Genomic DNA, 23,249 nt, shown 5'->3' on the forward strand with positions numbered 1-23,249 from the left:
GTCACTTGTGTGGTTGGCTGTGCTTACAGCTGTGCCGGGAGCAGGGACGCGGTTCCCGAGCAGGGGGATGTACGCAGCCAGCAGTATACAAGCCGCAGCAAAGCAATTCTTGGAGCAGCGTGGGGCCAGGGGCTTGCTGTGACAGTGATGGTACCTGCCAACACCAGGGCTGGGAGTTGATACGCAGAGAAAGGTGTGATGCCCTTTGATAGATATTTGAGGCCTGATGCAAAGCCAGCTGGAAGGACTTTACACCCAGAGCAAGAGTGCACTTCATTTTTGCTTTGAAGAAGCCGAGCCTGCCAGATGAAAGCTTTGGAGGCCCAGTGTCTGCTCAGCTAGCCCATACAGATGATGAAGCATGCAGAGAGCTGTGTACGTTGACTGGAGGAGATGGAAAAGAGGCAGAGAGATGCAGAGCTTTGGCAGGCCCTCCTCCTTCCTGGTGATACAGGACTGATCTCTATTGTATGCTGTTCGGTGCTTTGCCCAGGCTTGTTTCAAATGTACCGGTAGCACATTTATTTCTTGATGCTTTTTCCCTTGGCCTGCAGATTGCATTCCTCCTCGCTGCATCTGGAGTGTCAGCACTTCTCAGGCCCTCAGCTGCCTGAAAATCCCATGCCAGGTTTGAAGCATGGCATGAGGCAGCTTTCCCACCGCTCTGTCTGCAGCGAGAGTGCTATTTACCCCTTTTCTTTGCTGCTGTACTCTGGAAACGGCTTTCAATGAGTTTGCAAAGCCCTTCCCCATCTCTCCTGAGGCTTTTCCCTGCTTGCTCGCCAAGAGTCGGACTGTTCTTCCAATGGTCTGTTTGTGACTGCGTGTGGTTCGCACAGAGTTCTGCTGTGCTTGGCCATCGAGGAGCAGGTAACCTAGGTGGCTGTTTGGGGGGTGAAAGGGCTCCCTCAACTTCAGGTGCCAGCTGCTGCATGAGGGTCTCGAAGTGCCCAGCACAGGCAGGTCTGTGCTGCCCTGGCAGGCAGGAACTCAGGGTGGCACGTCCTCCAGGCTCAGGTCCCTGGCATCATGGCATGGATCACCCATGGTGCTTGGGAGACCAAGGGCACCCCAGAGAAGCAGGTCTTCAAGGTACAGGCCATGCCCCCAGCACTCTCTGGGGCCAGGAACCAAAATGCACCTCACCTCCCTGAACATCACGTCCTAGTGATTTAGCAAATATTGGGTTGGTTTTGGGGGTGGGCTGTTGTTTGTTTGTTTTTTAAACTGGAAATCTCTAGTCTCCTAACACCAGAGCTGCTGGTATCCAGCTGCCTATCTCCATGCCCCCAGCCTGTTGTGACACTGTCACATTTCCATAAACAAACGCATCTCTACCAGAGCACAATCTTGCTGTTCTAATTACAGATGGGGTTATTAACATTTACCGGTGAGAAAATGAATGTAGCTTGTGTGCTTACGTCATTCTGGCTGCAAGCACAGGCATATGCTTTATTGATTTATATTTTTCTGCAAGTGTTTCTCAGGCCACTTCTTCATGTCTGGCTGACATCAGTGGTGTGGCTGGAGGAACACAGCTAGACACTTGTCCGTGTCTGTGCATCTGCCTGTAAGCTGGCTGTCCAGCTTCTGCATCACTCCTGCTCGAGATCCAACAGAGAGCTTGCTTTCTTCTTCCCTTCTGGTGCCAGGGGTTTGGCAAAGGAGTGCTGGGGGTGAGGGGCAGAGGCTTCAGGATGAGCTGGCGAGAATGGGAAATGCTCCGCTTGGGAGGGCCTGCAGTGCTATTGTTATTGCATGCCCAGGCCATGCTGTGCCATGGCAGAATTCAGCGTGGAGCAGGCAGCGGCCTCAATGGGTGCTGCCTGGTCCCCTGCCCTGCAAGAGCCCCTCAGGGCTCTGCTGGGTGTCACACCCAGCCCAGACTGTGGGATGACTCTGAGCATCTTGATCCACACTCTCCGTGGCCATCTATCAGGCTGCAAGAGCCAAGGCATGTCATCCTGACCTTCCCAGCCTCATCCTGCCTTCTTTCCTCTTTCCCTCTGCAATGGACAGGTGGGAGCATGGAGATGTGCTTGGCTCCTGCATGGGTGCTCATCCAAGATGAAGACCTAATGAGCTGTGCTGACCTGCAGGCCAAGGACAAAGGCGAGGAGGAGAGCCCCTGCTCTGCTGGGTCTGCCAAGCCCTCAAGAACAGTGGTTCCCAGGGCTACATTTGTGCAGGGCTCAGCAGGGCTGGGCTGGAGGCTGCATGTACTGCAGTGCCTGCCTGGTGGGATGTGCTTTAGGGACTTCAGCTAGGAAGTGCGATGCCTCTGTCGCTGATGTGTGGGGGTAGAAACGTGGGGCAATGACATGCTGGGTAGAGGCTGTGGTGCAGGGCAGGGAGCAGGCTTCTCTGAGGATGGGGGAAGCAGAGGGACTGCCATTCCTCACTCCCCATTTCCTGCTGCTCATAGAGAAGGGGATGGAGCCCAGTATTGCTGAATAAGAGCCAAAGATGTCTTTTGGCAAGTCTTTCTATGCTGTCCTTGCTGTTTTGGGGAAGTCAGCATTAAATGTGGAAAGTGCAGGAGAGGAACCCTCTGAGGCTTGCGTGGGACCTAGTTCAGTGTCCTGCTCTTACTGCATCTTTGGACCTGCTGTGTGCTGTGATGGGAAGCCATGCTCATGGTTAGGAAAGCACTTGGATGCCTTGGGCTGGTTCCCACCACCCCAGCCCTCGCAATGGTTTCCTACCAACTCCCAGGGCCCTGGCTGTCTTGATGAGCCAGAGCTCGTGCTGATGTTAGCATCACAGCCCAGGCAGGGCTAAGCTCGCAGCGTCCTACAGCCTGCGAGGGGAAGGAGGGACCAAGAAAGGCACCTTTGACTGTGTCCCACTCCCAGTACAGCAGAGCCTGCACGATCACAGGGGCTCTCTTACCTGCTGTGGCAGCATAGGTATAAGGAGGCACCCAGAGCTCTTCCCCAGAGGCAGGCAGTGGTATCTGAACAGAAAGCTTTGAAAAAACATCTCTGCTGTGGGTGGAGGCAGGGCATCACGTGTGTGCTTGGGGAGGGGGCCAGCAGTTGCTGGATGAGTACCCTTTTTCCTCCTGCACTGCTGGAGGGAATTTCCTTTCCGTAATTGGAGGGAATTTCCTTTCCGTAATTGGGAACTATGCTACTGTGCTTGTTGTGAGTGCCATCTTCCCTGCCTGTGCTTTGCCTAAAACACTGCACCCGACGTTGGCTGCCTCCAGGACCAACCCTGCACCTTGCAGCACAAGACACATTGCTGTGTTCCCTGCCAGGTCAAGGGTCCCCTGGAGTGGCCATGAGGACCAAGGTGCAAACTGAGTGTGAGGACAGAGGTTATTGACGGGCCCATGGGTTGCGCTGTGCCTGGCAAGACCAGCCAGCCTCCTGCCCAGCAGATAGGCTCCTGGGGAAGACCTTTCAGGTGAAGGATGCTAGGTAGGCACTATCAATTAAACCTGCAGAGATGGTCACTGAGCTTTTCCTTAGTTGCCTAATTTGTGTTGTAACCCCACAAGAAGCTGGGCACCTTAGTGGGTCTGACCTCAAGCAATGTGATGGCAGGTCGCCTCTACGCTGCTGCTGGGTCTGCCTGCATCTGGGGGAGCTGGAAGGGCAGAAGTGCTCAGGACATCCCTGCAAGCTCTCCCAGCCTTCTCATGCACCTGAAGCACCTCTGTCTCCATGGGGAGCCCCTTCTTGTGCTCACCAGCCGGGCAGGTGATTGCATACCCTAGGGAAGGTGTTGACTGTCTGACTGGGCTGATGAAAAGGCAATGTAGCCCTTGGGCATATGCTGCAGCTTTTGCATTACTGGGTGTTCTGGCCATGTTACTGGAGAGACTGGGAAGGCTTATCCCCAGTCCCTTCCAGTCCATCTTCTAGGCTTTAGAAAAACAAATACATCTCTGGGACCTCTCTCTGTGAAATGTGGCTTAAATTACCCATAGGCTTGCAAAGTTTGTCTTGAACACATAATGGTTTGTATAAGTCATGATTATGATAGGGTCATGGGCGATGTGACCATACGAGCCTCTTTTCTTTTAAAAGATGACTGGGAAATGGGGCTATAAAAATATGCAGGAGTGAGGTAAACAGTTTGGTCTCTGCACAGGAAAATCATATTCTTTGATCTGTTTCAAGTCTTTTAGTACTTGAGTAAAATAATAGATAATACTTGGCCAGCTTGTGTGATTTGTTTGGATGGTCAGAAAACCTCTGCAATTCCACAGAAAACGCTTAAGAAAACTGTCTACTGGAGGAGACTGGGCTGGAGTCCTGGATCAAAAACTGGCCAAGGGTCCACAAACAAAGCATAGAAGTGAATGAGCAATTTCAGTGTGATGAGCAGAGGGGTGAGGTCCTTTGCTATTAATGACCCAGAAAAGATGATGTGTAACGAGGTACCCAAAACCTCCAGATATCCTGGAGTTGTTCAGATCTGTCAAGATAAAGCGAATCTAAAGTGACACTGTGTGAAGCGAAGTGGTGTAAGGTGAGGAGAAAGCGAGTACCAAGAAGCATGTAGCCCAGTGTATTGGAAGGAATGATTGGTTCTGGGACGTGGCTGGCTTCTAAATTACTCAGGGCAGTATCGTTGCAGGCCAGTTACCGAGATGCTTTTCCTTAATATGCAAGGATGCTGTCAGAGAAGTAAATCAAGCTCAGCCGCACAAGGAGTAGTGTAAGGAGAGATGCTGAGAGCGTCAGGATGTTGTTCTGGCAGTCAAGGTCATTTCCCTACCCAGGATATCATATGTGGTTCTGGTCACCGTTCTGTGGGGTCAAAAGAGAGGATATATTGGGGATGTGCAGTGAGAGTGGTTGGACCTGGAAGACACCTTGTGTCGTGGGAAGGACAGGGCACTTCACAGTAGTGAGCTTAGGTCTCAAAAAAGCAAAGGCTTTTATTCTCTACCTTTTCTCATTATGCAAGGAGAACTGAAGGCTGTGGAGTTGCAGTGGGATAGTAATCTTTTACTCAATACCTGGACTTGTTGTTGCAAGATACCATTTACAACCTAAAAGTTTACGAGATTCCCAAAAAGAGGAATGAGAGGTATTTCTCTTTGCATTGAGTCCATTTAGGCTGGCACTTTGTAGGTAAAAACAGAGGGCTGTAACCATTTATGCTCAAAAGTGTGTGACTTTCCTTTGGTGAGTCTTATCCCATAATTTCTTCCCATCCCTTCTCTGGAGCTTCCGAGTCTCCTCTTAATTCAGTCAGGGTGAATTATCCAACTGTGTTCCCAACTGTGATCTTGTGGCTTGGTGTTCTTCTCCTGCTTTTCTGCTTCCGTTTTCTGCTCCTGGCAGCCCTGCTCCAGCTCTATACCTGTGAATATCTCTTAACAGGCTGCTTGGTGGCTTTTCCAATTTGGCTGACCCTCTCAATGCCTGTACCCAGCTGGGCTTTTGCTTGTCACAGTGCAGTCTGTCATCGGTGCTTCAGCTGGTTTGCAGCTGTGCATCTGTACCAGCTGAGCTGGGAAAGATCACTTTGAAGCTGAGTTCTCTAGGACACTGTAGCAAATGGTTTTGTGGTCATTATCCAGCCAGCATTGTGCTGCGATGCTGATAAATCTCTGCAGGCAGGTGGGAGATTGCCAGGATATACCCGTGAGCTGGAAGGGAAGAGCCCTGCGCCCTCTCTGCTAATGTCACTGTCCAACGTGGAGCTAGAAGGGCAGGGCTGGTGGCAGGGGGCATCTCTAGGACAAGAGGCCAAAACCAGCACAGGGCAGCGATGGTGGCTTTCTTGTGTTTTGGGCAAGTGGTTGCTCTTTTGCCCAGCCCACCAGGACATCTGGGCTTGGGTAGGCAGCCCCTGAGCATTGCCCAGCAGCGATGCTGTGCCAGCCAGCCCTTCTGCATGGTATGCAGTGGTAGTAAAGGATTTGGGTTCTGGTTGGTGGGTGCTACATAAGAGGGGTGGTTCAGGGAATGGCAGCCTGGGTAGATATTCCAATCTATTATTGCTGCTTCCTTCTGCAGCTGATGGGGTTTTCTCTCCCCTGTTTCATGAAGTGGTTGTGTTCTTGCTGTTGATTTGTTGTTTCCAGACAATCCCAGTGATGCTCAATTTGCATTTATCCATTGCTGGCATGGTCTTCTCTGTTTCCTATGGAGCTGCTCTGCACAGGAGGAAGATCTCCCCGTGTCCAAGCAGTTATGCTGCAGTGATGCTGACCCAAACCCAGCTGTGGGTCTTGTAGCAATTTGGGGAGGGCACTGAAATAAATATTTGACCAGCTAAATAGTAGAGCCTAAGCCTCCTCTCTGCCCTCTGTGTGATTGCATCTAAATGCATCCAAGTCAGAGGAAGGAAAGGAAACAAGCAGGGGGTGTAACCAGCCCCTGATGGGTGCCCTGGGAGCTGGGGGCTGAGGCCTGCAGTGAGCGGAGGGTGGTGATTCAGGCTAGTAAAGCTAATGGCACGCCGCCAGGCAAAGGAAATTGTGGGATCATGATGCAGCAACTATCCCGTAGCAGTTTGTTTCTATCATCCAGGCGTGACTTCATGCCCCCACCACCCCACCCTTTTGTTCTTTCCTGTACCTAAATGTTCTCCCTGTGGAGGGGAAGGGACTGAGACACAGTTTCCTTGGGAAAAGGAGTAGTCCATGAGAAGGAGGTGCACCTAAATGGTGGGAGAGTGGGGGAACAAGGAAGGAGGCTCTGGGGCTGTGCATGGTGGGACCTCAGCTGCTGAAGCACCCAGGCTCTTCCAGCACCCCCCCAAACTCAGCAGGCTTCTCCAGATGACCTTGTCCATGGACACTGGTTCCCAGGGAAATCCTGTAGCGCAGAGGAGCCTAAGATAGTGGGTGAGGTTGGTCCCTAACTCTAACAGGGCTATGCTGTCGTCTAGCTGGTGTGTGTCTAACCAGACCTTTCTCCCCTTTCCCTAGGGAAGACGATGAAGCTGTAGAGATGCTTCCCTACGTGATTGCCACCCTGGGCTCGGCAGGGGCCACCTGCAAAGCCTCCACATGCAACAACAGCACCAAGGACTACTGCTACAGTGCCCGCATCCGCAGCACTGTGCTGCAGGGGCTGCCCTTCGGTGGGGTACCCACTGTCCTAGCCCTCGACTTTATGTGCTTTCTCGTAAGTCTGCCTACTGTTGCTTCAGCACCTTCTCCCCTAATTAGCCATGAAGGGAGGACTGTGGTTGGGTGGTTACAGTTGAGGGCCCCAAATGCTATCCCAGGCTTTGTTGCTGGCTGACTTTACAGCCCTGATCATGTCCCTTAGCCACCATTGACTTAACTCCAGTATCACCACATTGAGCCCATGGAAAGGAGTTGTAAATTTTCCTAAGAAGGTGGGTCAGGTTAGATCAGTCCTGCATCCCAAAACTCCAGTCCCTGGAGCTTTACCCACCTGGCTTTACCCACTTGTTCCTCCTTAGGAACTGCAGGACCACAGATGTTGTAGCTATAACCTTGCTTCCTTGGGACCTGAGGGCCTTTTGATCCTGTGGCTAAATTAGCTACTGTGCGTTGCATCCTGGACCTCTGCCTCTACAGCCATCCAGATAGTCTGGTTTTAACAACCCTGGGGAACTTGTGCTGTCCAGTGGCCTCAGTGTGCTGTTAGCTGAGGAGTCCTGTCCCTTCCTACCCTCCCTGTTCCTGTGGCTCTGCATGCAGCAGATGAGGACAGAGCTGGACAATGCATCATCTCACAGCTCCCCTTTGCTTTCTTCCAGGCGCTGCTGTTTGTCTTTTCAATTTTGCGTAAAGTTGCTTGGGACTACGGACGCCTGGCCCTGGTGACTGATGCTGACAGGTAAGCATGGGAGAGGGCCACAGAAACAAGGCATGAGTGGTACCCTCCTCTGCTGTGGGGCAGAAGGGATAAATCCTCTTGCGTGTGCCAGAGGCAGCTGGGGAGGAGTGCCAAGCGTGCCACTTGTCTCCTGAGCTCCAGGAACAGGAAAAATACCTGCTTACCAGCTTTTTTGTTACAGCATCCTTCTCGCAATGCAGGGAGTGGTCCCTGCTGGCTCCATATCACCTATGGTCCCTACAGTCACAGAGGTGTGCAGGGGTCCTTACAAAGGAACAGCAGGTGGAGGTGAGGGAGGAAAGAGGAAAAGAGGTCACCGGAAGGGTGAGGGCTGCCACAGTGAAGGCTTTGTTAAGCCTCTGAAAGCGTCTTCATGGCTCTGCTGGATGCAGTTCTTAAGAGCACTTGAAAAGCAGTAGGCTGTGTTTCCAGGTGTGGTACTGCAGTGCTAATACGAGTTTAGCTCTCCTCCCAAGTGCTGATGAGTCCCTCTGGATCCTTCCTGCCCAATGCATTCATGGGCTACAGTGTCTGTCAGCAAAAGCTGGGGCCTGTTGGGGTTGGTAGCCCCACAGAACAGTGAGATGCTGTTCTTGGTTTTGCTGTCAGCAGCAGGAAGGACAACTATTATTTTCTTCCAGTGCAGGATGAGGAACTCTCTTTGGTTAAGCTAGAGTGGTTGTGCAGGTAGTCTGCCTCTCTCCAGAGGTGGTTTGCTGTGCCCATTGTGCTTTGTCACGATGCTGGAGGCAAAGTGTGGCTTCTGAAGGATGGCTGTGGTAGGTTCTTCCTCTGGATCAGCTTCATGAGTTCATCGTGCCCAAAGGCTCGGATGGGGCTGAGCTCCAGCCTCTGGTTCCTTTTGGCAATACAGATTCAAGCACGCAACTCTTGAGTGTTCCCTGCACAGCAGTGGGAAGAGTAAGAGTTGTTTTCTTCAAGCACCAAACCAGGAACTCTCCTGGTTTAGATAAGCAGTCCTGGATAGTGTTAGATAAGCAGCTGTGTCCCTGTGGCTCCTCTGCCCTTCCTTTCCTGGCCTGGTAGGGGAAATCAGCAATGCAGGGGCATTGGGGGGAAGCAAGGAGAAGGGAATAGCTGTATGGGACTTCACTGGGGAGAGGGGAGCAGCCCCTTGGGGTTAAGCTGCCTGGACCCAAGCACTGGCTGGTAGCCACAGGGGCTGCACAGCTCTGGCCTTCAGTGGGGAGAGAAGACTGGCCCTTCTTGGAGGCCATGCTTGAGCACCTTGGATGCAAGGCAGTGGGAGCAGTGGCTGTAGGCAGAAAGGCAGAGGGTTGCCAGCTGTTTGTTGAGGGAAGGCTGATAAGTGCAGGGAGAGGGACAGCATGGCTGTGATAAGGACTGTGGATCAGCAGGACCAGGATCCCAGGGAGGAGCCCCTGCTGCTTGGCCCATCTGTGGGCTGGGATGAACGTTTCGGGAGGGTGGGATGCAAGTGTGTTGGCTGCCTGGGTGAGGAGGGGAGGCATGGAAGGGGAGCTTGGATGCCAGATGGGCAGCCCTGGCAGGCTGTCCTGCCTGGTCTCATCCCTCAGGAGCTCCCTGGGACACCCATGGTGTGTAGCCTGACCACCTTCCCAGAAAGCCAGTTTCCTCTTAGCTGGCAGCAAAGTGCTCTGCTCCTGGGCCAGCAAGGGCTCCAGGGTATTGTGGCTTGGGGCAGCACTGGGATGTGGAAGGAAGGGGTCTCTCCAGCGTGACCATTGGCGGGTTTCTCTTCTTCAGGATGGTGTGGAGCCCTGTTGGGTGTGTAACTTGCCATGACAGAGGAGACCCAGCGCCTGTTCCCATGGTTGTAACCTTTCCTTTTCTGTTTCTATGCCCCCAGGCGCCGACGCTGGCAGACGGAGCGAGAGGAGCGGGAATAGTATGTCATTTTTTCAGGGTCTCGTTTCTTCTCCTTCTTGCTCACGCGCTCTCTCTTTTTCCTTTTCTCTTACAGTTTTCTGTCTCGCTTCTGAACTAATCTCAGTGGCTGGGAGTTCAGGCTTGGATTTGTGCTTCTCGGTGGATTCATGCTCTTCTCTTTCCCTCCCCTTTGTGTCAGCCACTACCACAGCTGGATGCACCCTGGTTTTCCCCTAGTGACCCTTAAACACTCCCTGAGGGCATCGGTGCCGAGCACTTCCCAGTCCCAGCCGAGGCAGAGGGTGCCACATCTCATACCCTGCTCTACCTGCCCATGTCCAGCTATCCTACCATATGTTGGAGAAAATAAGCCTAGTTGCCTGTGCTCACAGCACACTCAGGTCACCCAGGTACAGGGAAGCCGCCTTTATGTGATTTGTCTTGTGCCAGGGTGCCACAAGGGCTGCTCCCATACCAGGTGCAAGGGCAGGCGGGTGCATGGAGAGGATCTGGCAAATGATTGCAAGACTCTTCTCTCTTTCCTTCACCCCTTGAGGCTGCCAGGACCAGGGCAAGTGTTGGCCCTTGTCCCTTGCTGCCTACTCCTGGCTGGCAGCACGCCCAGCAAGGCAGCACCTTTGTCCTTTCTCTCTTCCCCTGCAGAAGCAAACTTCCTGCCTCAGCACTGCTGAGAGCATCCTTCGGCACCTTGGCCAGGTGTTGCCCATTAAGCACCGTCATGGACCCTCCCTTTCTGCTCTTTTCTCTTTCTTGCTGCTTTTATGCCTAAGAAAAGAGCATCCCCTATGCCTTGCCAACTGGCTGGGTGATGTACACTGCAGAGGATACAATGAGCTGGTGGTGCAGAGCCTGTGATGGTCACTCCAGCCAGGCTAACACACATCTGAGGCTGGGGCAGCAAGCTGCAGCCTTGCTTCTCAAACTCCATCACTTGCAAAGCGGGAGCCTGCTACTGCCTTGAGAGGGTATAGGGATGCTCCCATTTTTGTGGTTGCACCTTGCCCCCAAAGGAGGAGAGCAATTGGAGTTGTGAAAAGAGGTGGTGGTAGCTGTGGTGTATGGCACAGGGGGGACCTCTTGCTCATGCTTCAGTAGTGGTTGGTCCTGCTTCAGGTGTGTCTTGCTGCACCTTTTGGGGGGAGTAAGGCAGACATAGCAGAGCTGTCATGCTCTGAGGCTTTTCAGAGGGGTCACCTTGGTTATCCTCATGAGTGCTTGTCTCTCTCCAGGGGGCTGCTTCTTCTTACTCCCACTCTTCATCTGGGCTTGCTGGAGCTCTCTGCTGACACACCCCCCCACCCCACCCCAGACCTACTGCTTGAGCTGGGACAGGGTTGGTAGCCAGAAACACTCAAAGTCTGTGGATCTCAGGAAGGAAACGTCCTGGCTGTGGTTCTGCAAGGCTGGTGGCACCTTCCCATCCCAGCTGTTGTCTGTGCTGGGGTACAGTGGCAGGTGATGGGTCATGGACACACGTGTGCTGCCTGGTGCTCCCAGCCCTTGAATGTGCAGCATCGCTCTTGGTGCAGGAGGGCATCCTCCTCTGACATGTCACTTTCCCTGAGAACTGGCAAGTGCCTTTGTCCTGCCCCTTGCAGGGCTTGTGGCAGCCATCGGCACTCTTGATTGGTGACTCAGTCTGCACTGGGAAGTTGTGGCAACCTCCCACACCTCTGTGTAAGGGCAGTGATCACAGAGCCCTGCAGGGCTTGCCACCCACACAGCCATCTCCTGCCTCACATCACAGCATGCCCCTTCCGCAGCAAGCCTGGCCTCCCCTCCCGGAGCCTGTGATTCCCTTGGCCTGAGGCTAGCCATGCCTCTGACCCCATCCTTTTCCCTCCCTGGCAAGGCCAGCACCAAATCTGGAGCAGCAGGCATGGAGAAGGCCTCTTGGGTCCCATCTTTAATCTTGTGGTTTAGGGCAACCTTGCCTCCACCCACTTGCTCTGTTAGTGCTTTGCTTTAAAAAAGCCTCCAGCTAGGTGCAGGTACCGTTACAGCTCCCTCTTCAGCTTCTCATCTTTGGCAAGGTTTGGCCACCTCTGTCTTCTCAGCACTGCTGGTCATCCTGATTATCATCTCTGCATCCTGATGAATAGAGCTGAGTTAGCCTGGTCATCTCAGCATGGCATTCAGTTGTCCCTTCAGTGCTGCTCTGCTCTCTGCTTTTCCAGTACCACAGAGCCAAAAGCACACCGTGTCATTGTGCTGGGCTCTCCTCGGAGCTGCGAACAGCAGAAATTCACCCTCACTCCCTACGCCCCAGCTGCAAGGCCTCTGTGGTTTTAAAGGGCTGAAGGTCTGAGAGCTTGGTCAAAGCTTGCTCTGTCCTTCCAGCAGAGCAGGGTGCTGGGCTTCACAGTCACAAGGCTGCACACCGCTGTCTAACCTGCACTCTTGTAGTCCCATGACCTTCAGCTAATCTCCTTTCCTCTGTCCGTTGCTTCCAGCTAGGGACTCAGCAGGTGCTGCTCTGCTCTGGGGGAGGCCCTGTGTCTCATCCACCTTCCTTCAGCAGGGCCACAAGAGTCTTCGCTTGTTCTCCTTCCCATAGTGTCATCCACTCATCTTTAGCACATCTCTCAGCTGCTGCTTCTCGGGGTTCTTGTCCATCTGATTCTCCTTGAGCCTGTACCGGTTACAGGGAGACCATGTTTTCATCTGTTTTTTTCCTTTGCTTCTAGCCTTCAGATCAGCCATATCTCTTCTTGCACCTCTGAGGTCCTGATCTGCTGTTGTCGTCTTGCAAGTGCTATTTAATTTAGGTCTCTGGACCTTTTTCTTGTCTCCTTTGCTAGCCACCTGCGTTCATAGTGGGAGCTGTTGTCTGCCTTGGATGCTTCTGCTGCAGGTTCTTCATCTAGGTACCTGCCCACACCTGGAGTAAAGCAGTCTGGGATATTCATGTCTCTTGCTTTCCTGTCCTTTAGCCTGCAGTCATTCACTTCTAGCTGCCTGCCCTGCTCCTGCTGGAGGGATTTCCAGGTGGGAGGTACAGCTGAGGTTGTGGAGCAGGCTGAACTGAGCCTGGCTCCAGGCAGCATGGCTGCTGGGGCTCAGCTGCAGTTCTTCTCCTGGGTTTCCCTGTGCTGAAGCATTAAGGGTGGGGAGGACTGGTCTAATGGGAATATGGCCCACCAGACTCCCAGCCTTCCTCTTCCCTAAGGCAAGTGAGGCCCTCCAGGATGGGAGCCACTGCCAGTACCTCTCTGGAGCCCTGGAGCTGCCGCCTCGTGGCCACACCAGAGCCAGAAGGGCTGCAGCATGCTCTGGTTCACACCTCCTCTCCTCTGTCTAAACCTTGCACTAAACAGACCTCATCTCTCCTCTGTGGCAGCTGCTGCCAGCCCCTCCTTGTGGGGGGAGCCACATAACACGAGTGCCTCTCAGAAGGTGCTGAGCAGTAGCATCCATGGTTGAGCATGTGATGGCTGCAGGGCTCAGGGCACCGTCTGAGGTCTTTGCTTACTACTACCCTCTGCGCTCTGATCTCACTTCTCTCCTGGGGCAAATTGACCTGAATTAACCTCTGATCTTCTGGGTGCTCTTGGTTCCTGGCCAGGCTGCCTCCTTGCATCTTCTAACTTTCTCCCTCGCCTCCCGCTTGTCATTTTAGTGTAGCCTCTGCCCTGCACTCCGACAACCATGACCGCTACGAGCGCCTCACCTCTGTCTCCAGCTCTGTGGACTTCGACCAGAGGGACAATGTGAGTAGCAGCAAGAGTCAAACACCTTGCCTTTGAGTGGCCGGGGCCCACAGCTTGTCTGAACCAAGGGCTCTTCAGAAGACACACTATCTGTCCATCCCCAGGCCCTAGGTCCCACACCTTGCAGTGTGTGAGCATGGTATAGAGCTCAGGGAGAGAAAACTACACAGCTTCTAGGCATGTGCTTAAATAAGTAGGCTATACATCCCTGCGGCTTAATGGACATCTGTCCAACCTATCATCTCAGCATTACAAACCATACTTGCCAGCTCCTCCACACACAGCTACTGCTGTTTTCCTCTCTAAAGGGGAGGCACAGTTCAGTAGCATAACAGAGTGTGATGGATGGGTGGTTGAAGCTCTCAGGAAACATTCCTCCCCAGGGGTCCTTTGAGGAACACTGGCTTGGCCCAGCCTGACTTCCCAGTTCCTGCATAGCTCCTCTTGTCTGGGATGATGGCTAAAGTACCTGTATGATGAATTTTCTGCCCTAGGCTGTGGAGTGTTTCCATGCTAGTTAGGAGCCCACGGATTGCCTAGGAGGTTGAGCTGGCAGTTGGTAGGGGACAGCCACATGGCAGAGTCCAGCCTGTGTTGTGCCCGTTGGAGTAGCACTGTCATCTCCTTCACCTTGGCCCATCCATGGCTCTGCATGTCTGGATGCTCATGGTCTGTCCTGCCCTGAACCAAGTCTGTGGAGGTGCAAGGACACTAGCGTGGTCCCCTGAGCCTTTGAAGGAGGGAGCAGAGTTAAGGGAACACAGAGTGATGCAAGACCCTCCTGTCTTCTTTCTGCACAGGGTTTCTGCTCCTGGCTGACAGCCATCTTCAGGATAAAGTAAGTGCCCTAGAACCTGCACGGGGAACCCACATGGGGAAGAAGGAGAAGCAGTGTGGGGTGTTAGGACACCCAGCACAGTACAGCTGTGTGAAGTCACTGCCCTTGCTGCAGCCCCTTCTCTGAAGAACACAAGCAAAGTGTGTCCTCTGGAGAGGACAAGCAAAGACAGGACTAGATGAGTCCGAAAGCCAAAACTGAGGTCACACAGTGAGTCTGTGACAGAGGAAAGCACCTAGCCCAGGTCTCCCCCGCCTCAGTCCCATCTCAGGAACACTGTCTGCTCCTCTACAGAGATGCTCCTCTCCCTGGGGCTCCTGCTAGGGGCACTGCTGTCTGAGGAATGGCTACAAAGGAGGGACTGGAGCATGCAGGGAGACATCCCCAGCCTGATGATGCTCAGGAGTAGTGTCCTAAGCATTTCTTGGCTTCAGAGCGCTGGGGGATAGTGTCAGCCATCCCATATCTCAGCAGGGTAGGCAAGGCCCATCAGAAGAGTACGAGGTAGGTGGGACTTAATATGTATCCAGCTGCCTGTCCTGGCGTGCAGAGGGCAGGGGCACGGGGAGTGGGGCTGCAGTAAACATTGCCCAGGCTGGTTTCTGTCTAGACTGGTTCAAGGCTGGGTTCTGGGCTCCCAACCCTGGGGCCTGGCCACAGCTCTGTAGGGCAGAACCAGATGTGCTGTGTGGGCTCAAACCAGGAGGACAGCCATGACCCTGTGCTTTTCTCCAGCACTTGAGGGAATATAGAAGATTGATGGCCTTTCTCTCCCCGGCAGGGATGACGAGATCCGGGACAAGTGTGGGGGTGATGCGGTGCACTACCTCTCCTTCCAGAGGCACATCATCGGGCTGCTGGTGGCCGTGGGTGTGCTCTCCGTGGGCATCGTGTTACCTGTCAACTTCTCAGGGGACCTGCTAGGTGAGAGCAGGGAGCCTTTGGCTGTACTGGGAGAGGTACTTTCAACACCCTGTCCCAGACTACTGGGGAGCAGTGGAGGGCAGGACAGGACTAACACAGACAAACCCTGGCTGCTGTCCCACTTTGGGTATGGCGCATCCAGAGGGTCATCCTGGGCAGCTTGGGTTTTGGGGTGTTCTGCAGGTAGATTCCTGCCATAGCCCACCCCAGTGGTGCTCTGTGCTACCCAGTATAACCGAACGTGCTTGTGTCTGCCTCTTTTTCCCTAGAAAACAACGCCTACAGCTTTGGGAGGACAACTATTGCTAATCTGAATTCTGGGTATGTGTGGGCAGGGGTGGGATGGATAATTGAGGTTCTGGGGAGTATTTTGTAAATGTCCATTTGTTGGAGAGCCTTGCCTACTTGAAGGCTGAATTTCTGCCCTTGCTGTGAGGCTACTGTCCCTGCTCCAGTTTCCAGGCTGAGCTCCTGGAAGTTGGTTGTAAGGCATGTGGGTGTCATGCCGGTTATGCGGCTCGTGGCCTCACACCTTCAGGGCCAGGCTTGTAGTGGCAACCTTGCATTGACCTTTGTGGTCTCCCTTGTGACAGGAATAACCTGCTGTGGCTGCACACATCTTTCGCCTTCCTGTACCTGCTGCTGACAGTGTACAGCATGCGCCGGCACACCTCCAAGATGCGCTACAAAGAAGATGACTTGGTGAGCAGGATCTGGCCACTCCCAGGCACGCTTTCCCATGCCCTTCTGTCAAGTCAGGTGGCCTTGGAGAGTGCTGAGCACCCCACTTCCCACAGCAATTTGGGGCTATCTTGTTTTGGCTGTTCTTTTATTCTTCCTGGCCGAAGGCAGATCTCCTCCAGGGCAGCAGCCCTGATTGATTGCCTGTGGGGAAGCACAAGAGGCCTGCACTGGGTGAATGTGTGCAAGGGACCCATTGTCTTCCTCAGAGGTTGCTCCAGCTGCTTTTGCCTTCTTCGTTTCTTAAGGGTACCCCCTGTTTCTGTTCAGGCAGCTGCAGTATAAGCCCCTAGCCTGTCAATCTGCAGCACACCAGGTTGCCAACAGCTAGCAGAAGCATAGGAGACAGGAGCCCTGGATGCTAGAAGTGATGAGGCTGCCCTTTCCCATCGCTGACTCAGGCCTTGGGGGTTTTTACTGCAATCTGGTCTTTCACACCATCAACACCTATCTGCCCTCTTCTTTTTTTCTTCCTTTCAGGTTAAGCGAACTCTCTTCATCAATGGGATCTCAAAATATGCTGAGCCAGAGAAGATCAAGAAGCATTTTGAGTGAGTTTCGCTGTGTCCCAAATTAAAGTCTGCTTTGTAACAGGGCTGTTTTTATTGGGGTAGTGCTAGTGTTACCTGGAATGGAAATAATATATTGAGAGCAGAAAACTAGTCAAAATCAGTGGACACTTTTATTTTGGGCATCTCCTTGTCTTTTTTTTTCTGCACAAATTTTTATCTGAATGTATAGTGTCCTTGGTTTTGTGCCTTGGGATATGCCCAGCTATCCCTTGCAGAGCCATAGGGGGTCAGCGTGGTAAGTAGTGGACAGGGCATGTCCTGAGATGTAGTGAAGTTCAGAGAGAAGATGCAGGCAGGAGGCGCTCAAGCAGTGACTATGGAATGTGACGTGGGCAGAAGCAGCAGCACAACAGTCCTCGTATAAAAGTGTGGTTTTCTTTTTAATAAAAAAAAAATTAAATTCCTTTTCCATCAGGACCTCAACAGACTGTCAGGGCCATGTTTAGAAGCACCATGGGGAGAGGAGAAATGCTTTCTACCCTTTGGGAACCCTTCCACTTCTTTCTGACCCCAAGCCCTGTAGCCCATGAAGGCAGAGGGGGGCGTGTGGGGTCAGAGGGGTGCCTTGCTGCCACAGAGCAAAAGTCCAAAAAGGATCCTTGCGCCAGAGCCCAGAAGTATGTAGCGTTTGCCCCATGTGTTGCTTCTGCTATAAGGGAAGCTCTTGCTATGTGTCATGACGCTTGGCCCAAGGCAGGAGAGAAGCCCTGGATGCGTGGCCTTTGCTTGAGGGTACAGCCTTTGGTGTCAGGTGTAATGAACTGGTGCTTCCTGCCCGCAGGGAGGCTTATGCCAACTGCACCGTCCTGGAGGCTCGTCCCTGCTATGATGTGGCCCGGCTGATGTTCCTTGACGCGGAGAGGTAACCCCTGGTTTGGGAGAGAGGACAGGGTGTGCAGGGGCTGCGGGCTCCCCCTCGAGTCTGGTGCCACTGGAGCTTTTCTGAGCTGCCCTCTTTCTTCCCTTCTCTTCCAGGAAGAAAGCTGAGCGTGGGCGAATCTACTTCACCAACCTGCAGAGCAAGGAGAACACTCCATCCATGATCAACCCCAAGCCCTGTGGCCACCTGTGCTGCTGTGTCATCAGGGGCTGCGAGGAGGTGGGGGGAGAGCTGGAGGTGGTGGGGCATGTGGGGGCTTGGGTCCCCAGGTCTCTGCTCTGACCCTCTGTCCCCCTGCCCAGGTGGAGGCCATCGAGTACTATACCAAGCTGGAGGAGAAGCTCAAAGATGACTACAAGCGGGAGAAGGAGAAGGTGAACGAAAAGCCTTTGGGGATGGCCTTTGTCACTTTCCACAATGAGACCATCACAGCCATGTGAGTGCAGAGGGTCCTGTCCTGTCCTCCCCAGGAAGGTGACTTGTCCTAGCTCTTGCCTTAAATCAGAGCTATGCCAGCACTAAGGCATCCCGATAAGCTTGTCCCTGCCAGCCCTCTGCGTCAGCATCTCCCTCTTTCTCTTCTTCTCCAGAATCCTCAAAGATTTCAACGCTTGTAAGTGCCAGGGCTGTGCATGCCATGGGGAGCCCAGGGCCTCCTCCTGCAGTGAGTCTCTCCATGTCTCCAACTGGACCGTCAGCTATGCCCCTGACCCACAGAACATCTACTGGTGAGTAGCTCTGTGGGGCTCAGGAGGCCCTGCTGATGGGAAAGGGGTGCTCCCTCCCCATCTGCTCCTCTGGTAACTGAATGAGTTGTTCTCACTGAAGCCCAGCCTGGCTGAGCTAGACGTCTGGTCTGACTTGAAGGAGGAAAGCCTTGGGCTGGTGCCCCAAATGCTTTTTGTGGGGTTGGGCCATGGTGTGAACATGAGGCCCCAGACCTGCCCTTCTCCCCCATGCAGCCATCCTGATCCCCTTCTTCCCCCTCCCAGGGAACACCTCTCCATCCGGGGCTTCATCTGGTGGATCCGCTGCCTCGTGATCAATGTGGTCCTCTTCATCCTCCTCTTCTTCCTCACCACCCCTGCTATCATCATCACCACTATGGACAAGTTCAACGTCACCAAGCCTGTGGAGTACCTCAATGTAAGGCCTGTGGAGACGGGTGCAGGATGGGTAGCAAGGAACCACCCTGAGGCACAACAGCCCCTGCAAGGGAGGGGATAGGGAGAGAGATTGTCAGTGGTCCCCAGGTCCTGTGAGCCTGACCACAAGGGAGGTGCTGAGACTAGCCAGGGCGCAGTGGCAGCTGCAGTGCTGGGGACTCAGCGTCAGCAAAGGCAACTGTATCTATAGCTGGGACCAGAGGTGCCGCATGTATAACACATGGTCTCTTCTCTGCCTCATTGCAGAACCCTATCATCACCCAGTTCTTCCCTACCCTGCTGCTGTGGTGCTTCTCTGCTCTGCTGCCCACCATCGTGTATTACTCTGCCTTCTTTGAAGCGCACTGGACCAGGTAAGGACAGCCAGCACCTGTTCTTAGTCATACCACTGTGCTGCCTGGCCACTAGACACTTCTCACTGATGTAAAGCTCCTGGCTGGATCCTTCTGCTTGAACTTATGTCTTCTGCTCCAAGCATGGTGTTATGTTGCACCTCTTGGACACCTGGGGTCTGCCACGGACAGCTGTTCTGCCAACAATTAGCTGCTGTTGTGCAGCATGGTTGTCTCGAGCAGAGCTTGACGTAGGTCTACAAGAAGAAGAAAGCTGGGAGGAGTTGGGGCTGTGAGAAATGCTAGTAGTGATGAAAGTCTTGGCTCAGGTGAGCAGGCAGGGGTGATGTGCCTGTACCTGTGTGTGTCATAGCTTTTCCAAGGGAAAGTCACCTTAGCTGCTATGGTTTCTGGCCATAGGGAAAATGTTTGAAGTGAAAAGTACTAGAAATGTGCTGCTTGTGAGGCACGTTCCCCACAGGACGTCCGATGAAAGCTTTGTTTTCTGCTCTGTGTTGCAAAGACTGATAGGGAGGATATCGCCAGCACTGAGAATTGCAGGTCAAGAGAGGTGATTATAGAGAATCCTCTAAAGATACAAGGGCTAGGAGGGCCTGTGAGACAAGGGGGAAGGAATTAGGACTCAAGACAGACCTCAGACACACTGGAGGGAAAGGGGGCATATTAACGTACCAGTGGTGGACAGGGCGGCATTCAGATTAGATGCTGGGAAGTGCTTTCTGATGAGAAAGTGGTGGGGGCACCACTCCTGGGGCTGGCAGGGTGACAGTGAAAGGTTAACATCCTCCTCTCTGCCCTCAGGTCTGGAGAGAACAGGACGACCATGCACAAATGTTACACCTTCCTCATCTTCATGGTCTTGCTGCTGCCATCGCTGGGCCTGAGCAGGTAGGGGTGGTAAGAAGGGAAAGCAAGTGCAGAGACCTGGAGCATGTGGAGGTTTGAGATGCACCCCAGTTGTTCTCCTACGCTGCACCCTTTCCCTGCTACACAGGTGCCCTAGCTGCTATCTCCTTGGGAAGGTGGTGGTTGGTCTGGTTGGGGTCACAGGACAGACCATATCTGGCTGGCTCTCTAGGAGCTTATTGAATCAATCTGCAGATGCATTGATATCTGTTATGGTGTTACAAATAATGCAGCAAAAACTGACACAGTTGATGGATGCATGTGAAAAGTCTGCTTGAGGTCTGCTGGTGAAGGAGGCACTCCCCACCTCTGTGCTCAGTGCACACTCTGAATTTTGCTCAAAACTAGTGAATTCCCAGTTTGAGCCAGAACTGAGTATGTTGCACTGCTTGGAGGGGTGGGATAGTTATGTGTAGGCTGCAGCAATGCTCATCGGTTTGGATGTGAGCCCCAAATCTTCTTGCAGGGGTTATAGAAATGCCCTGTGGCAAACAATGGTACATCAGCTGCCAGCCATCAGCATGGGCTCCCAGCGCTGAACAATGACTGACTAGGGAAACAGTGAGGAAGGAAAAACTGGGGGGCAGGTGTGGGACAGGAGATCCTCACTGTGGTAGAGAGTTACTTACATGTTGTAGGATGGGGGTTCTACACGCCCTTAAATTCAGGATACAACCCCTCAGTGGTGAAGTGAGGCAGCTCCTGAGAATAGACAAGTCCTCTGATAGAGGCAGAAAGATGAGTGACTACAGCAATGTTTCCCAGCCAAATTAGAAATGTCTTGTTGCACATAACCTTACAACCTAGGCAGGTGAATGCTCTTGGAACATTTGCATTTTGACCAGATACCATTAAACAGACCATGCTTCCTTCAGAGAACTCAGTCCCTCCTGCTGTTGCCTCTGGAGCTCTGTACTCCACCAGTACCCAAGGTGTCAGAGGATTGGACAGTTTTATATCAAAAAATCAGAATTGAGGAAAATGGGATTTGTTTCTCCTAAGGGATTCTTTTTCTTTTTTTTTTTTTATCTCTGTGTTGGAGGGTACCTTGTACCTAACTAGTTTTTTCTGTAGAGTCAGTCACCTGTTCCTTGTGTGGATGTTGTGCCCAGAGGGGTGAGGAAAATACTGACAGGATCAGGGCAAAGAGAGAACGGCGCACATGAGGGTGGGATGCTTTACATCCCTTTTTGGGTGCTGCACTGTTTTTCCCAGTGTCTGATTTACATAATTGCTGGTGACACATCCCCACACGGAACAAAACACTCTATGGTCAAAGCTTTGGGTCCTTCTATAGCAGCTTCCACATATTTGCCTGTGCATATCTGTCTGTTGCTGCTTCTGACTGTTCCTCTTTTCTTGCCCCCTTCCCCCCCACAGCTTGGATGTGTTTTTCCGCTGGTTGTTTGACAAAAAATTCCTCGCCGAAGCTGCTGTGCGATTTGAGTAAGTGGAGCTGGGCAGAAGGCCCCTCTTTGCAATGGGGGGAGGTTCATATTGGCATCCAAAGGTACCGGGGGCTCCTGGCTGCTGCCCTGCAAGGGGGGAGCATCTCCTGCAGCCTGTTCTTGCTGCATCTCCCCAGGTGTGTGTTCCTGCCAGACAACGGGGCCTTCTTTGTCAACTATGTCATCGCCTCTGCCTTCATCGGGAACGCCATGGACCTGCTGCGCATCCCCGGCTTGCTCATGTACATGATACGCCTCTGCCTGGCCCGCTCGGCCGCCGAACGGAGGAATGTCAAACGAGTATGTAGCGGGGCTGAGGTGGCCTCCACCCAGGCATGGGAGTGCTGCGATTGGGCCCCGATGGGGCTTGCCCGATGCTGTGTGTACATCTGGGTGTGTCACACACCCCTGCTCAGCTCCCGGGGTCGTGCTGATGGGTCTGTGTTCCCTTTTGCAGCACCAGGCCTACGAGTTCCAGTTTGGGGCTGCTTACGCCTGGATGATGTGTGTCTTCACTGTGGTCATGACATACAGCATCACCTGCCCCATCATCGTCCCTTTTGGTAAATGATCCCCCTCTGCCTCTCCGTGTCAGAGGTTGGGGATGGCTCAAGGTGGGGAGGCAAGAAGGGTGGGGGAAGTACTGGGAAAGAGGCTGATTCCTCGCTCTGCTGGCATCCTCCCCTTTTCCCAGGGCTCATGTACATGCTGCTTAAGCACCTGGTGGACCGATACAACCTGTATTATGCTTATCTGCCTGCCAAGCTGGACAAGAAGATCCATTCAGGGGCTGTGAACCAGGTGGTGGCAGCCCCCATCCTCTGTCTCTTCTGGCTTCTCTTCTTTTCCACCATGCGCACAGGTGAGCACTGGGTTGGGATGCCAGCCCCTGGCCTCCTACAGAGCTGCTTCCTGGGCCAGGCTGTGGTCCTGGCAGCCCCCAGCCACAGCGCACGGTCACGGTCCCTCGGACACTGCCACTTTGGTTTTCCTTTGCCCCAGGGTTCCTGGCCCCCACTTCCATGTTCACCTTTGTGGTCCTCGTGATCACCATTGTGATCTGCCTGTGTCACGTCTGCTTTGGGCACTTCAAATACCTCAGCGCTCACAACTACAAGGTGAGGCATAGTACTGGGTGGGGGTGCGGGACCCTTCTCCTTGGGAGCACAGCTCAGCAACAAAACAGTGGGGGCTCTGGGAGGGCCTCAGATTGCTCCCAGGCAGAGTCTATCAACCCTGGCTTCATGGAGGGGACAGTCCCAAGGCTGTTCCTGCTGCCTGTATGCTGCTCCTGTGGTGGGACAGCAAGCGTGTTGCCCTGGCAGTATCTTAATTTTTCCTTTTGTCTCCAGATTGACCATACAGAGGTGGACACCACAGAAAACAGGCAGAACGGGAGACCTGCCACCAGTCTGCCGGCACCCAAATCAGCTGTGAGTCCCTGTCCCCACCTCTGTGTCCCGGCGTGCTCCTTACCTGGGTTTGGGAAGGGGGAGGTGTAACTCCCTGTCCGAGCACCTCACTCCTCACCTCTCTGAGGCAGCAGACATAGTCTCCCAGTGAGGGTGAGAGGCAAGTGTTGAGTGCTGTGCCCCTCGCCTGAGCTGGGTGAAGTGTAGCACCCCACACACACAAAACCCTTTTCCACTGCTCCTCAGACACTGCATGTATTTTCTGCCTCTCAGCTGGGACAGTGAATCCAGCTGGGTCAGTCTCCCTTCCTGTTCTGCATCTTTGCACGCTTGCCTGTCAGCAAGGGCTGTCACCCACTGGGCTGGTCTAGTGACAATGCAGGGGGGTCTCTGTGGGCATTGCCTTGAAGGCCATGAAAGTGCTTTGGGGACTTTCCCCTCCCCTACCCAGCTCTCTGAGATCCCAGAGTCAGTTTTCTGAACCTCTCCTGGGCTCACTGGCTCATTCCAGCTGCTTCCTTCCACCGTGAGATTTTTATTTTTTTTTTAGTTGGGGTCTGTGCAGAGCTGTTCAGGGGTACATGCAGAGATGGGGTAAGGCAGACCCTCCTGCCTCCACCAGCAG

General features: G+C 53.4%; 1 protein-coding gene across 2 annotated transcripts in view; it reads left to right on the plus strand.

Moving 5' to 3' along the window:
* TMEM63B (transmembrane protein 63B) overlaps window positions 1–23,249 on the plus strand; it is a 47,718-nt gene that overhangs the window by 21,675 nt on the left and 2,794 nt on the right. Inside the window, exons 2-23 of one of the 2 annotated variants that reach the window (XM_075748964.1) lie at window positions 6,899–7,097; window positions 7,702–7,781; window positions 9,634–9,672; window positions 13,294–13,384; window positions 14,185–14,222; window positions 15,004–15,146; window positions 15,416–15,467; window positions 15,740–15,848; window positions 16,368–16,438; window positions 17,241–17,321; window positions 17,435–17,558; window positions 17,642–17,775; window positions 17,930–18,067; window positions 18,332–18,485; window positions 18,752–18,858; window positions 19,660–19,746; window positions 21,145–21,210; window positions 21,350–21,512; window positions 21,670–21,775; window positions 21,907–22,074; window positions 22,215–22,330; window positions 22,565–22,645. In XM_075748964.1, coding sequence (XP_075605079.1) covers window positions 6,921–7,097; window positions 7,702–7,781; window positions 9,634–9,672; window positions 13,294–13,384; window positions 14,185–14,222; window positions 15,004–15,146; window positions 15,416–15,467; window positions 15,740–15,848; window positions 16,368–16,438; window positions 17,241–17,321; window positions 17,435–17,558; window positions 17,642–17,775; window positions 17,930–18,067; window positions 18,332–18,485; window positions 18,752–18,858; window positions 19,660–19,746; window positions 21,145–21,210; window positions 21,350–21,512; window positions 21,670–21,775; window positions 21,907–22,074; window positions 22,215–22,330; window positions 22,565–22,645 — 2,325 coding nt within the window. In that variant the 5' untranslated portion in view covers window positions 6,899–6,920. The remainder of the gene's footprint in view (window positions 1–6,898; window positions 7,098–7,701; window positions 7,782–9,633; window positions 9,673–13,293; window positions 13,385–14,184; window positions 14,223–15,003; window positions 15,147–15,415; window positions 15,468–15,739; window positions 15,849–16,367; window positions 16,439–17,240; window positions 17,322–17,434; window positions 17,559–17,641; window positions 17,776–17,929; window positions 18,068–18,331; window positions 18,486–18,751; window positions 18,859–19,659; window positions 19,747–21,144; window positions 21,211–21,349; window positions 21,513–21,669; window positions 21,776–21,906; window positions 22,075–22,214; window positions 22,331–22,564; window positions 22,646–23,249) is intronic. The other variant, XM_075748965.1, reaches the window with a different exon arrangement.

Source organism: Balearica regulorum, chromosome 3 (genome assembly GCF_011004875.1).
Source record: "Balearica regulorum gibbericeps isolate bBalReg1 chromosome 3, bBalReg1.pri, whole genome shotgun sequence".
NCBI lineage: Eukaryota > Metazoa > Chordata > Aves > Gruiformes > Gruidae > Balearica > Balearica regulorum.